At 39.6% G+C, this 15,782-nt stretch overlaps 1 protein-coding gene across 9 annotated transcripts in view; it reads left to right on the top strand.

Moving 5' to 3' along the window:
- Positions 1–15,219, top strand: part of cep170aa (centrosomal protein 170Aa) — a 181,532-nt gene extending 166,313 nt beyond the window's left edge. For all 9 annotated transcript variants that reach the window (XM_072264845.1, XM_072264848.1, XM_072264847.1 and 6 more), the window contains 2 exons: positions 5,767–5,818; positions 11,675–15,219. In XM_072264845.1, the coding sequence (XP_072120946.1) occupies positions 5,767–5,818; positions 11,675–11,880 (258 nt within the window). In that variant the 3' untranslated portion in view covers positions 11,881–15,219. The remainder of the gene's footprint in view (positions 1–5,766; positions 5,819–11,674) is intronic.
- Positions 15,220–15,782: the final 563 nt, after the last annotated feature.

The raw sequence follows: 15,782 nt of genomic DNA on the forward strand, positions 1-15,782 counted from the left end.
CCAGCACCAATCATCGGGTCACTGCCCACAACCCATTATTAAGACAACTGCTGTATTCTACACAATAACCAACCTCTAATCAATGCCAATATGCTCCTTCCAATGCAATGCTCTTTAATTTTGTTTTAACAATCTGTTGGCAGTTAACGCTATGCAATTACAGCTTGGGGCATTTCACAGTTCATTTCCGGAATGTTCTGTGAGGAGTCTTTGTATGTGCTCTCCGTGGAATATGTGGGTGTCCTCTGGGGCCTCCATGTTCCTCCCACTGTCCAAAGATGTGCCAAGTATGTTAATAGGTCTTTGTAAATTGTCCCATGATTAGGTTAGGGTTCATCGGGGTTGTGGGCTTGCTGGGGTGGTGGGTCTCAAAAGGTCCAGGAAGGGCCTACTGGAATGTTGTATTATGAAACAAAATAACGTTTGAAAAACAATATGATATTCTGGTCTCCCAAAATGAGACAGACATAAGAAAAAAAATACAACTATGCATCTCGAGATGCTTTACTGCCAATTAAGGATGCAGCGGGCTTTCCTTGTGACTTTATAATCACATTAGGGTCTTTGTGATGTTAAATGAAAGACAAGTATTCTTTTCGCTTCTTTGACTTCCAAAGCTAACAGAGGGATCTTTTAGCATTCACCTGAAGCAACAGACAAGACTTCAGTTTAGTATCTCTTGTGAAAGATAGTTGAGCATCCCTCTGAATGCATACTTCTTTTGTGTCCAGGTCCATAGAATAAAATTTGAACAAACTATTGATATTGCCATAACCCTCTCTCCAAACCTACTAACTTTGAGAATTCCACTGAATCATTGATACTCCCCCCACCCCCTGAGGTTTGTTGAGGAGGTGTTTCAGTTTCAATGCTTTAGGCAACACATTGATGCTGTAGTTTGGGCAAGTGCAGTGACCGAGGTTCATTTCTGACCTACAGTACTGTCCTTGTGGTGTATGTAATTTGTCCCTTTGTGTGGGTTTCCAGTGCTCCTTTCCTGTCACAGCCTTAGGACCTGGTGGTTGATTGAGTAATTAGCTACTTTAAATTATGTCTGTAGATGGGGTGGGGGGGAGGGGTAATTGGAGTGCTAATAGGCATGTGTGAAAGAATAGGATACAGGGAAGTAAATGTGGGAATGGGATTTATACAGTTGTCATGAGAACAACATAGACTTGAAGGGCCAACTAGCTGATGAGGAAAAAAAGTATGCAAGTACAGGTCCACAGTCTCTTATCCGAAATCCTTGGGGCCAGTTACATTTCGGAATTCAGAATTTTTTGGATTTCAGACCCCCCCCCCCCCATACCAAAAAAACACGTATGCTCAAGTCCCTTATTTAACCTGTCTCCGTGCGGTGGACTTTAGGACCCGGCGGCGCACCAAACCAACACACATCCTCCCGTATATTTTATCTCTAGATTACTTATAATACCTAATACAATGTAAATGCTGTGTAAATAGTTGTTATACTGTATTGTTTAGGGAATAATGACAAGAAAAAAAGTTATTTCCAACAAAACATTCAATAAAATATAAAAATATACAGCTTCAAATGAACCGCATCAAACACATGGTAAATGATTTATTGGAATAAATGTAGGACGTCACTGTCACTGTAAAACTTCAGCAACTTGTCTTTATTTAAAACATATACAGTGGTAGTTCTGACTCCATTTTCTTCAGTAAGATGCTGCACAGACACACCACAATCAAGGATCTGCAATAACTCCACTTTCTGCATCATTGATAATGATAGATGCTTCCTTCTCTTTTTCTCATTGTTACCCATAGGGGTATCTGCAGCTCTTTTTGACATTTTCACAGTGAAATTAAACACAAAGTCAAGAGTGAACACAAAATATCAGCGCACAGCAAATGCACGTGTAACCAGTACGAGCACTGAGCCACAACTGACGTCTGGCAGCCTCTGCTAGTGCTGCCACCTCACACCTGAGTGACGTCAGCTGTTGGTGAAAGAAACTTCAGTTTTCAGAGCTTTTTGGATTTCAGAATTTCCGATAAAGGAATTTTTTTTGCTGCATGACCCAGGCTATTTACTTGAATTTCAGCAATTCATTTTTTCTCCATCTCCCTTCTATTTTCAATTTTTTGCCCCTCTACCTCTTATATTTGTACCTATATTTATATATATCTTATATATATATATATCTTATATTTCTCTGAATAATCCAATTTTTCCCCACCCCTTCCCAGTCAAATATTCTGTTGCTGTGTTCACTGTCCTCATATACTTTACAACTCGATATTGGGATCAACATATCTGAACATGGTCCAGAATCGGAATGCATGGGATTAGCAGCAGTTAAGGAGGAGGGTGCAGATGAGGATTTGCTCAGCCTCTGATCTCTTTCACACTGATGGAAATGTGGTCAAGTATTAATAACTTTTCTTGAAACCATATTTCTGTTGTTGATTTAAATCACAGATTAATCTCATTTTTACCTTAGTATATTATGGGAATACGGTTTCAAAAAGTTAGTAATTTTTATAAATCAGAAAAATAATTGTTACCAGAATGTAAGTTGTGCAGCAAAAAGAAAATGATGGAACATGAAGCTTTAGTTAAGCACTATAATTAGAGCAATCAAAATATCACAATTCTTAAAGATATTTTATTATTGCTGATATTTATATTAGATATTATATTACTGTCACTATTATTTACAAGATATGTTAGTTGGAGTACTTGGTTTTTTTTTTGAGTCCTTATTTTAAAGTTTTGTTTAGTTTGGAAGTTATTTTCATCTTGTACCTTTTAGAATTTGTACATGGTATGCAAATATCTGTCCATATCAAGTTAGCCAGGTTTCTTGTACTATGACTGTTTCTAATGGGTAAATCTTCTGATAAGTTGAGTTGGCCAGCCACCTGTGCTTTGGAATGATTCTTCCTGTATGGTGCAGGACACAATCTTCAATGGAAAGTGTGATTTACAGCAGGTTGTTACGTACTAGGGCCTTTTCCACACAGGTGGCAAGCTGACATGATGAAAATTATGTAACACACACAAAACGTTGGAGGAATTCGGCAGGTCAGGCAGCATTTATGGAGGGCATTAGACAGTTGACGTTTTGGGCCAAGGCTCTTCATCAGGACTAGAAAGAAAGAAAGAGGGCAAAAGAACGAATGAACAGTTGGAGGAGGAGGAGTAAGAGCATGAGCTGGCGGATGAGCTAAATCCAGATCCGGGTAGGGAGGTGTAGCAGGGTGGAAAAGAGAAAGCTGTTGATAAAATTAGGCCCTCTCCACACGGTTTAATCACAATTAAACCTGTTTATATTGGCAATTGACAGTTATTGAATATTGGCTATTATTCAATATACTCTTATACTAAATCATCTTGGAGCAGGTTTCTGCTACTTTGGTGATTCCATGAGAATTCCACATTATAACTTAGTGCGTAAAAGAATTTCCTAAATCCTTATAAATAATTGTTAATTAATATTAACTTTTTAATGAAATCTATACCTTTGTATTTTTAAATGGTTGGCACTAAAAGTATGTAAAAGATGGAGCACGTTTCAGATAATCTGATCTCATAATTCTGTGATTACAATTTTGTGGACATTGTGTGTGCTTATAAGTAGTCAGCTTTATTTATAAATGTGTCCCTAGTGATATAACTTCTGTGACTGAGTTGAAGAAATTTTACAGTAAAATGTTTAAATGAGTAATATTATCTTCCACAGATTGATGACAATTATCAGATAAATTTAATTAAAAATGTGGCATGAAGCTGTGATTTAGTAGGAGTATAAAATGTGGCACATTGCCAATTTTCAGATAATTAAAATGGAATGAACTGTACATGCTTGCATTCAACTGATTACATAGGATTCAGAAAATGTTTTATTGTTAAGAACAATTGTAAATACAGATTTCTATTCTCAACAATATGCTGCCTGTGTTAAATTACTTCAAGAAATGTGAAGCACAGTTAGTTATCCAGATCCAGTGCTACTACAAGCAAAGCACTTCACCTCCTTAATTCTATTGTTAAAATATATATATTAACTGCAGTGAAATTACAAATTTGAAGTTTTACATGCTGGTAACAGTGTAATTATCATTCTTTTTAAATTGTTGTGATAACGCAAAGAGCAGACTTGATTGATTAAGCTACTGATCTTATATTTTGTTTTCCCTTTCCTTTATTGTTTACCTGTGGAATGCACCAGTTATCAACTGAATTAATTTTGGCAAAGAGATGGTCTCCTCTGTTTCTAATACAACCAGCTAGATTTTCTTTTAACAGGGCAAGAATGGGAAAATTTGTCATTTTAAAATGCTGTTCTATTTGTAAAGATAGAAAGCTGAAAATTAAGCTATATGTCATATTTCGTGTTGGCGCGTGGCCAAGTGGTTAAGGCGTCGGTCTAGTGATCTGAAGGTCGCTATTTTGAGCCTCAGCTGAGGCAGTGTGTTGTGTCCTTGAGCAAGGCACTGAACCACACATGGCTCTGCGACGACACTGGTGCCAAGCTGTATGGGTCCTAATGCCCTTCCCTTGGACAACATTGGTGTCGTGGAGAGGGGAGACTTGCAGCATGGGCAACTGCTGGTCTTCCATACAACCTTGCCCAGGCCTGTGCCCTGGAAACCTTCCAAGGTGCAAATCCATGGTCTCACGGGACTAACAGATGCCTATTTATGTTATATTTCTGAAAGCATATATACCTATGTGCAATTGCTCATTAATATTGCAATTAGACAATGCAGTCATTTTAAACAGTCCAGCCAATATTGGTCACTGGTCAGTACAAATTTTATTTTCGATATTGCGAATGAATAATGTTTTACAGGAGTGACAATTAGTAATTGATTCTAGAATTCTAGTAAAATTGGTCTTTGTCATTAACCATTATATCCCATCCGAGCAGCAATTCCTAGCCAGGACTATTTCTAATGAAAAGATATCTTGGCTTTCTTTACAAAGTCTGAAAATAATTTGAATTGCTGAATCATGTTCCGTTTATACGTAGTGAGCTTTGTGCAGAGTTATCCTTGATTATTTCATGCCTTCCTCCATATCGATATGAAGTCTTTAACTTTGCAATCTTTTCCAAAGTGCAGTTAGTCTTTCAATTTCACAACCTGGTATGGAAACACCAATGCCCTTGAATGGAAAATCCTACATAAATTAGTGGATACAGCCCAGTCCATCACAGGTAAAGCCCTCATCACTATTGAGCATATCTACACAGAGTGCCATTGCGGGAGAGCAGCTTCCATCATCAGGGACCCCCACCACCCAGGTCATGCTCTCTTCTCACTGCTGCCACTAATAAGAAGGTACCCACATCACCAGGTTCAAGGATACTTAGTACCATCAACAGTCAGGCTGTTGAACCAGTGGGGATAATTTTACTCAACTGAACTGTCCTCACAACCTATGGACTCAATTTCAAGGACTCCTCATCTCATGTTCTCTATTTATTGGTTATTTATTATTATTTCACCTTTGTTTTTGCTTTTGCATAGTATGTTGTCTTTTGCATGTTGGTCATTTGTCCGCCTTGTTGGGTGCAGTCTTTCATTGATTCTATTATGGTTCTTGGATTTATTGGATATGCCTGCAAGAAAATGAATCTTAGTGTTGTATATGTACTTTGATAATAAAATTTACTTTGAACAATTTTGTCAGAAAAATGTCTTGAAAATATCAAAATATTTAATATGTTCCACTTGGTTTTGAAGATTTTGTTCTCAACCCATTTGATTTTTTTTCCCTTCTTCTCCAAGGAGATTTCATTGATCCTACAGGAGCTGAAAAGAGTAGAGAAACAACTCCAAGGTAAAACGATTTTTTGCAATCTCATTGTAATGCAACCAACGAATAATTAGATTAGTTGAGTCAAATTTATTGTCGTTTAACTATATGCATGTATACCGTCAAACAGAAAATGTTTCTGCAAACCAGGGTGTAAAGCACTGTAGTATACATAACACAATGACTTATGAAAGTAAGGATGAAAGCTACAGATGGATTACACATAAATAAACAAATTGAACTGCATAAATTAAATATTTTAAGGTACAGAACAGATTAACCAGTGATACTTTGAATGCAATGTGGCAGGCAGTTCAGAAGCCTAATGGCCGGAGGGAAAACTGTTTCCCATCCTGACCGTTGTTTTCATGCATCAGGTTCTCCTGCCTGATGTAGAAAGTCAAAGAGGATGCTGAGTGGATGGGTGGGTGGAATCCTTAACAATACTAAGGGCCCTTGCTCAACATAATATAGTTCAGTTATTGCTATTTCTGGCTGCCTTGGTCCAAGATAGTAAGCTAAATGATCTCTACAGAGCACAAAGTATAACCATTGGAGTGCTGGCAGTTCTGGAGAAATTTTAGTTTATGAGTAGTTGTCTCATTACCAAAATAAATGGAATTAAAGCAACTGAAGTACATTGCGGTTGTGTTGGAAGAACTCAGCAGTTGGAAGATGAACTGCTCAGCAGTTGGAAGATGAACTGCTTGAAGAAAATAAATCCTTCCTCAAAATGAGCACTAAGCATTAATGGAGCATAGAACAGTACAGCATAGGAACAGGCCTTTTGGTCCACAATGTTGTGCCAGACCAAATACATTAGTAATAAAATAGCTAACTAAACTAATACATGGGACGGAGAAGAGGAGAGCTGTCGTCATTGGAGACTCTGTAGTCAGGGGAGCAGACAGGAGATTTTGTGGACGTGAGAAGGACAACCGCATGGTTTGTTGCCTCCCGGGTGCCAGGGTCCAGGATGTCTCTGACTGGGTGCACGACGTCCTGGTGCAAGAGGGAAAGCAACCAGAAGTCGTGATACATGTTGGGACCAACGACATAGGCAGGAAGAGGGATGAGGTCCTGAAGTGAGAGTTTCAGGAACTAGGCAGAAGGCTGAAGAACAGGACCTCAGTGGTGGCGTTCTCAGGATTGCTGCCAGTGCTACATGATAGTGATGGTAAGAATTGGAGGAGATGGCAGTTGAATGTGTGGCTGAGGAGTTGGTGCAGAGAGCAGGGTTTTAGATTTTTGGATCATTGGGATCTCTTCTGGGGAAAGTGGGACCTGTACAGATTGGATGGGTTGCACCTGAACTTGAGGGGGAGCAATATCCTTGCAGGTAGGTTTACTAGCATGGTTCGGGAGGGTTTAAACTAATTTGCAAGGGGTATGGGACCCGAAGCAAAGCCAGATCTAACATACAGAGAGGCTTTGAGGAAAGAGAAGCAGAATAAACGGTGTAAAGACAGTAAGGTATAAGGGCTGAAGTGTGTGTACTTCAATGCAAGAAGCATCAGGAACAAAGGTGATGAACTGAGAGCTTGGATACATACATGAAATTATGATGTAGTGGCCATTACGGAGACTTGGCTGGTACCAGGGCAGGAATGGATTCTCAATATTCCTGGATTTCAGTACTTTAAAAGGGATAGAGGTGGGGAAAGGGGAGGAGGGGTGGCATTACTGGTCAGGGATACTATTACAGCTACAGAAAGGGTGGGTAATGTAGCAGGATCCTCTTTTGAGTCAGTATGGGTGGAAGTCAGGAACAGGAAGGGAGCAGTTACTCTATTGGGAGTATTCTGTAGGCCCCCTGGTAGCAGCAGAGATACCGAGGAGCAGATTGGGAGGCAGATTTTGGAAAGGTGCAAAAATAACAGGGTTGTTATCATGGGTGACTTTAACTTCCCTACTATAGATTGGCTCCTGATTAGTTCCAAGGGTTTAGATGGGGCAGAGTTTGTTAAGTGTGTCCAGGACGGATTCCTGTCACAGTACGTTGACAGGCCGACTAAGGAGAATGCCATACTAGATCTAGTATTAGGTAACGAACCGGGTCAGGTCAGAGATCTCTCAGTGGGTGAGCATCTGGGGGACAGTGACCACCGCTCCCTGGCCATTAGCATTATCATGGAAAAGGATAGAATCAGAGAGGACAGGAAAATTTTTAATTGGGGAAAGGCAAATTATGAGGCTATAAGTCTAGAGCTTGCGGGTGTGAATTGGGTTGATGTTTTTGCAGGGAAATGTGCTATGGACATGTGGTCGATGTTTAGAGATCTCTTGCAGGATGTTAGGGATAAATTTGTCCTGGTGAGGAAGATAAAGAATGGTAGGGTGAAGGAACCATGGGTGACAAGTGAGGTGGAAAATCTAGTCAGGTGGAAGAAGGCAGCATACATGAGGATTAGGAAGCAAGGATCAGATGAGTCTATTGAGGAAGATGGGGTAGCAAGAAAGGAGCTTAAGAAGGGGCTGAGAAGAGCAAGAAGGGGGCATGAGAAGGCCTTGGCAAGTAGGGTAAAGGAAAACCCCAAGGCATTCTTCAATTATGTGAAGAACAAAAGGATGACAGGAGTGAAGGTAGGACCAATTAGAGATAAAGGTGAGAAGATGTGCCTGGAGGCTGTGGAAGTGAGCGAGGTCCTCAATAAATACTTCTCTTCGGTATTCACCAATGAGAGGGAACTTGATGGTGAGGACAATATGAGTGAGGTTGATGTTCTGGAGCATGTTGATATTAAGGGAGAGGAGGTGTTGGAGTTGTTAAAATACATTAGGACAGATAAGTCCCCGGGGCCTGACTGAATATTCCCCAGGCTGCTCCACGAGGCGAGGGAAGAGATTGCTGAGCCTCTGGCTAGGATCTTTATGTTCTCGTTGTCTACAGGAATGGTACCGGAGGATTGGAGGGAGGCGAATGTTGTCCCCTTGTTCAAAAAAGGTAGTAGGGAGAGACTGGGTAATTATAGACCAGCGAGCCTTGCGTCTATGGTGGGAAAGCTGTTGGAAAAGATTCTTAGAGATAGGATCTATGGGCATTTAGAGAATCATGGTCTGATCAGGGACAGTCAGCATGGCTTTGTGAAGGGCAGATCGTGTCTAACAAGCCTGATAAAGTCTTTGAGGAGGTGACCAGGCATATAGATGAGGGTAGTGCAGTGGATGTGATCTATATGGATTTTAGTAAGGCATTTGACAAGGTTCCACACGGTAGGCTTATTCAGAAAGTCAGAAGGCATGGGATCCAGGGAAGTTTGGCCAGGTGGATTCAGAGTTGGCTTGCCTGCAGAAGGCAGAAGGTCATGGTGGAGGGAGTACATTCGGATTGGAGGGTTGTGACTAGTGGTGTCCCACAAGGATCTGTTCTGGGACCTCTACTTTTCGTGATTTTTATTAATGACCTGGATGTGGGGGTAGAAGGGTGGGTTGGCAAGTTTGCAGACTACACAAAGGTTGGCGGTGTTGTAGATAGTGTAGAGGATTGTTGAAGATTGCAGAGAGATATTGATAGGATGCAGAAGTGGGCTGAGAAGTGGCAGATGGAGTTCAACCTGGAGGAGTGTGAGGTGGTACACTTTGGAAGGACAAACTCCAAGGCAGAGTACAAAGTAAATGGCAGGATACTTGGTAGTGTGGAGGAGCAGAGGGATCTGGGGGTACACGTCCACAGATCCCTGTAAGTTGCCTCACAGGTAGATAACGTAGTTAAGAAAGCTTATGGGGTGTTAGCTTTCATAAGTCGAGGGATAGAGTTTAAGAGTCGCGAGGTAATGATGCAGCTGTATAAAACTCTGGTTAGGTCACACTTGGAGTACTGTGTCCAATTCTGGTTGCCTCACTATAGGAAGGATGTGGAAGCATTGGAAAGGGTACAGAGGAGATTTACCAGAATGCTGCCTGGTTTAGAGAGTATGGATTATGATCAGAGATTAAAGCTAGGGCTTCATTCTTTGGAGAGAAGGAGGATGAGAGGAGTCATGATAGAGGTATATGAGATATTAAGAGGAATAGATAGCGTGGATAGCCAGCACCTCTTCCCCAGGGCACCACTGCTCGATACAAGGGGACATGGCTTTAAGGTAAGGGGTGGGAAGTTTGAGGGGGATATTAGAGGAAGGTTTTTTACTCAGGGAGTGGTTGGTGCGTGGAATGCACTGCCTGAGTCAGTGGTGGAGGCAGATACACTAGTGAAGTTCAAGAGACTACTAGACAGGGATATGGAGGAATTTAAGGTGGAGGGTTATATGGGAGGCAGGGTTTGAGGGTCGGCACAACATTGCGGGCTGAAGGGCCTGTCCTGTGCTGTACTATTCTATGTTCTATGTTACGCTATACAATGTCCATATCCCTCCATTTTAATCACATTCATGTACCCATCTAAATATCTCTGCAAGGGTAAAAAGGCCCTGATGGGAGTTGTGTACAGACCCCCAAACAGTAGTAAGGATGTGATCTACAAATTACGAGAGATAGAAAATGCATGCCAGAAGGGCAATGTCACAGTAGTCATGGGGTTGCAGATTTGGAAAAACAGGTTTGTGCTGGACTATGGGAGGGGGAACATAAAGAATATAAAAACATATAAATAGGAGCCAGAGTCTGCCATTTAGCCTATCAAGCCTTCTCTGCCATTCAATAAGATCATGGCTGATCTGATCATGGACTCATCTCCACCTACCTGCCTTTCCCCCATAACCCTTCATTACCTTACTACACAAAAATCTACCTGGCCTTGTCTTAAATATATTTACTGAGGTAGCCTCCACTGCTTCATTGGGCAGAGAATTCCCCAGATTCACCATTCTCTGGGAAAAGCAGTTCCTCCTCAACTCCGTCCTAAGTCTACCCTCTAATCTTGAGGCTATGTCCCCTAGTTCTAGTCTCACCTACTAGTGGAAACAGCTTTCCTGCCTCTATTTTATCTATCCCTTTCATAATTTTATATGTTTCTATAAGATCTCCTCTCATTTTTCTGAATTCCAGTGATTATAGTCCCAGGTGACTCAAATGACTCCCCCACAGGAGCCTGTCAAGTCTGCCTGCATTTGACACATCTCCTTTTCTTCTCACTACTGACATCGGGTGGGACGTGCAGGAGCCTCGAGTGCCAGGCTACCAGATTCAGAAACAATTATTGCCCTACAACCATCAGACTCCTGAAGTGCCGTGGATGTCTTCACTTGCCTCAGCACTGAACTGACTCCACAGTCTGTGGACTTGTTTTCAAGGATTCTGCACCTCGTTAAGTCAAGACAAGTTTATTGTCATTTAACTATGTACATGTATTTAATGTATATAACCATATCATATATATAGAAATGAGACAATGTTTCGCACAGTAGTACACGTAACACACACAGCACACAATAACCTATGAAGCAAAAAATAAAATCTACAGATGAATCGCACATAAATAACAAACTAAAGGGCATTAATATTAAATACTGTAAGTTAAGGAACAAATTAACCAGTGACACTTTAAATAAAATGTGGCAGGGAGTTCAGAAACCTAATGGCTTGGGGGAAGAAACTGTTTCTCATCCTGACCGTTCTTATTTTTATGCATTGGAGTCTCGTGCCTGATGGTCGAAAGTCAAAGAGTATGCTGGATAGATAGGTGTGATCCTTAATAATATTAAGGGCCCTGCTTTTTATTATTTTGCACAATTTGTCCTCCTTTGCACATTGGATGTTTGTTGGTCTTTATGAATGGTTTTCTATTGATTCTATTGTACTTATTTTCCTGTGAATCTCAAGGTTGTGTCTAGTATAATAAATTTGCTTTGAACTTTGAATACAAATTGTGAAGCCCTGACAGCTTTATTATTGTGATTGAAGTGATACCTCTTTTATGGTTGCTATGTTTTCACTTTTTAGCCATCAACGTGATGATTGATCCAGATGGTGCACTGGATTCGGCATGTGGCCTGAAAATAACAAGCCCCAGTTTGCCTGGACAGCCCAAACTGAAGAGCAGTCCAACCCACCATTCTCGTATCACAGCCTCCGACTCTGACTACAGCAACCATTTAAGCCAGTACAAACATAATGGAGAAGATAAAGACAATTCTTTGCATGAGTAGCATTGTTTTGTAGTCTCTTTTAAAGTGGCAAAGCACATATCAACAGACCACATTTTTGACTTGGCCTGTGTTAATGAGAACATTTGCTTGCCATTTAATTATGTAGCCTCAAGGTATTTTCCTGCTTTCCGTGGTTCTTTTGTTACCACGTTACTCTTGCTAGAGCTGTAAGCTTTGCGTCCATGCAGTAATGGAACATTAGGATGGGGTAAATTGGGGTGGGGGGGCATGGGATGGGGTTACACACATTGGTGTGCAGTGAAATGTGAATCACATTTACAGATTCAGGAGTCATCTTCAAAATGAAATGGAGAAGCAAATTGGCATTATTACTAAAACTGGAATAAAAATGCAGTGTAAAATGGACTAATTTATTGGTAATACAAGCCAAGAATACTGAAAAACAAAGCATTAGTGCCAAACTGCTCATTATTGGTCAGTTTGAAGCACATGTTATGTTATATCAAGGACTGGTGTTTGTTATTTATGTGTGTTTAACATGTAAACCACAAATTCTACATAGGATATTCCTTAACTGTATAAAGTAGAAAACATATTCAGCAATTATTGTAATATGAGAAAAATCTGTACTTTATGCTCTGGTCAGAAGTTGATAATACTGCAAAGTCCTGTTGATTGCAACATTTTTAGCATACATTTTTGCACTATTAACAACACGATCTGCAGGATGGGAGCATTGCATTGGTATTTCATTTTTATTTCTTTGTCGCATTTAAACAAAACTACAACTATCAAAAATAGCAAATGTTGCATTGACTTTATAGAACTTCATTGAAGGGTTATGTAACATTTAGGTCAAAGGAAAAATCTGTATATTTTCAGTTCTGTTACAATAGAGTGATTAACCAATTGGGAAGAGTGCTCACAATCAATAGCTATTAGGGATTGACTCCTATCAAAATTTCAATTGGTTAACAAGTTGTACTGCATTAGTGGAAATTAGTCTTTCATTTTTAAAGCAACCCTTTGGATTAGAGAAGCACAGGTGAAGCAGTACACATCCACATGTCTGGCATGGTTTTGCATCCATTCGAAAAAGGGAGTAAAAGTTTCTTCACGTGCATTCAGTTGATGTGAAATTAGTTTAGGACATTTTCCACGCTATTTTTGGCAGGGGTTCATAAAATGTAACTGATCAATTCAGATGACTTGTAGCAGTGTAGCATGAGTAGAAAGGAAAAGTGGTACTGAAATCTTACTGGATTATACTGGGTATACTCAGCTTCATTCTATATTTAACTCTGCTGTACCAGATCTGAGTGATTATTGCTCACTATATGTTCCCTTCACCACACTGATATCTCCCTTTCCAATGAGATTTTAATAACTAGTCTCCATCCATCATGTAAAAGTTAAAACGGAATAATGTTCCTCAAGTAAAATTAACTTTATCAATTTCTTAATGGTTATAAAGTCATTATAGAGAATGTTTTGTTATTCAGCATTATTTTGAAATGACACTTGGAGAAGCCATAGAAATGCATGCAATGAAAAGTGGAAGCCATTTGCTGCAAATAGAATATGTATTTGAGGTTGCATTTAAGATATTAGTTGGGAGAAGGTGGAGAGATCTGTACAGAAGCTTCCATGAAAGCATTTATTGTCTGTTCTGGATATCAAAAGTTTTTGAGACGTTCTCCACCACGATATTTGTGTTGACCAGCATTATCAACAGTACAGCTCTTTCATTTATAAGGGAAACAGTAATTTAAACCTAATTAATGTTTAATCACAGAACAACATTAATATTTAGTTATGTCTTGACTAGGTTAACTTAATGTTTGTGTTTTGTTAAGTGAGTACTTCTAGTTCCAAACTGCCTACCTGAATCAAATATCAGTGCTCAGAAAGATTACAGAACAGACTTTGGGCCTTAAGCTAATGTGACTGTGTTTGCCACCAGGAAATAAAAGTATCGCCACTCCTCCTCTCCCTTTTACTTTTCAGCCACTCTAAGAAGAAAGCTAGAATTGAACCTGACAGATGTGCATCACACCCTGCTAGGCTCTCTGCAGAAAGCAACAAGCTTGCTCTTAAATGATAACAATGGGCTGAATGTTGCATCAGTCACTTGCTAAAGGTTGTCTTGAGTGGGTATAGCTCTGGTACAAATTAACCTCTTACTAAGTAGATCAGCTGCCTTGAAATATTTTCAAGAATGAAGCTATTTTTGTGGCCAAATCACTCATGGCACTGCCTTGCTTTTTTATTTATTGCCACATAGACTGCTTTTTCTACAAGCATGGTGTAACCTTGGAAGAAAAGGAGTACATCATCTTTGCAGTGATTCAAGAGATTTGGTGGGGCGGGGAGATGGGGGAAGAGAGAGCAGCAACGATCGTTTATGATTCACACATGATCAGATCATTTGTAAGTGTGAATAATCCAGATACTTTTAAATTGTAGTATCTTCATTTGTTGTTACATTTCTGTTAACATGATCCAAGTGCTAAAATCGATAACCCGACCCACTTTATTATTGACAAGTTAATTGCCAATGTCCCTGTAAGGTGTGTTTCTATAGTATTTTCAGTTCACGGTTACTATAGCTTCTACAGGGCTCTGAATCAGTCAAGATTATCACACTAACTGGTAAATTTTATTCTGAAGCAGTTGATAAATACAAAGCTGAATAAACTGAGCAATAGTCAAGGTATACATTTATTGAAAATGTTTGCATTGACATTTTACATATTTCTGTCAGTTGCACCATTATATTCCAAGATGCATGTGCCGTAGTGCATATGATTCTAGGATTTAATTTATTATAGACCGTAATGTTGATACCCAAAATTGATCAGGGTATTCTCACTAATTTGTGATGTGAATTCAGTGAAGCAAAATACTGTGCAATATTAAGGTCATGGTAACATGCAATAAATGTTATATTGGCAATATAGAATTTTTCCAAAATAACTTGAATGGTTTGGTGAAAAATCATTTTTCTTTCTCGCTTGAGATTACCAAGTATTGCCTGTACTTTCTCTCTCTTCTCCCCCCTCCCCCCAATCTGGCTAATAATTATTACAGTAATAAGTTTTGCCCTATAGATGGAAATGCGATTAGCTGGTATATGATACTTCACTACTAAATATCAATGGAGTGAATTTTCCAATTCCTAAATGTGCTAACTAAACACCACTTTATTGTGTTGGTTTATGTGTTTACACATTTGTGTTGTAATTTGTAATATCTTTGTTTTACAGTTATATGATTTTCCTGATTTTGTATGAACTCTGTTAGCCCTATTTATTTTTATTTGGTTATATGTATGTTCATTTGTATTTTTACATTTTTATTGTTTCAAATAAAAAAATTCCTCCCTATATTTGTCACAGGAAATGTGTTTAAAACAAAAACTAAAAGACATGACAAAAGTTGGATTAAATCTGTGTGAACAAATTCAGTTTCATCTTTTTCCTCACTCTATCTTCATGCTCCTTGTGTCAGTGTGATCATTGAAGAGACCAAAAGTTCATGGGTGTGTTGAAGAGTATGCAGCCTGATATGGCCATTTCATAAGACAGCTGTGCTCAATCCAGTCCACTGCCTATAATGATTATCATCCTAAATGTGAGAGGGCAAATTTCTATCCAAGGTGGGTATTTATATGGAATAAGCTGCCAGAGGAGAGATGGTGGAAGCAGATACAATTACAATGACTAAAGGCCGGGTGTTGGGGGATATGGGCGTAATGCAGACAAATAGGATTTGTGTGGGTGGTCTCATGGTTGGCATGGACATGTGCAGAAAGCTCTGTTTCTCTGTGTCATTTGCAGTTCTTTGGCTCCAAATGAAAAAGGCTGGGTGAACTCTGCACCACCTCTACCGCCATTCCACCCCTATCCTACTACCAGAGAGGTTGCAAGCAACAGCACAGA

This window comes from Mobula birostris, chromosome 8 (genome assembly GCF_030028105.1).
Source record: "Mobula birostris isolate sMobBir1 chromosome 8, sMobBir1.hap1, whole genome shotgun sequence".
Lineage (NCBI taxonomy): Eukaryota > Metazoa > Chordata > Chondrichthyes > Myliobatiformes > Myliobatidae > Mobula > Mobula birostris.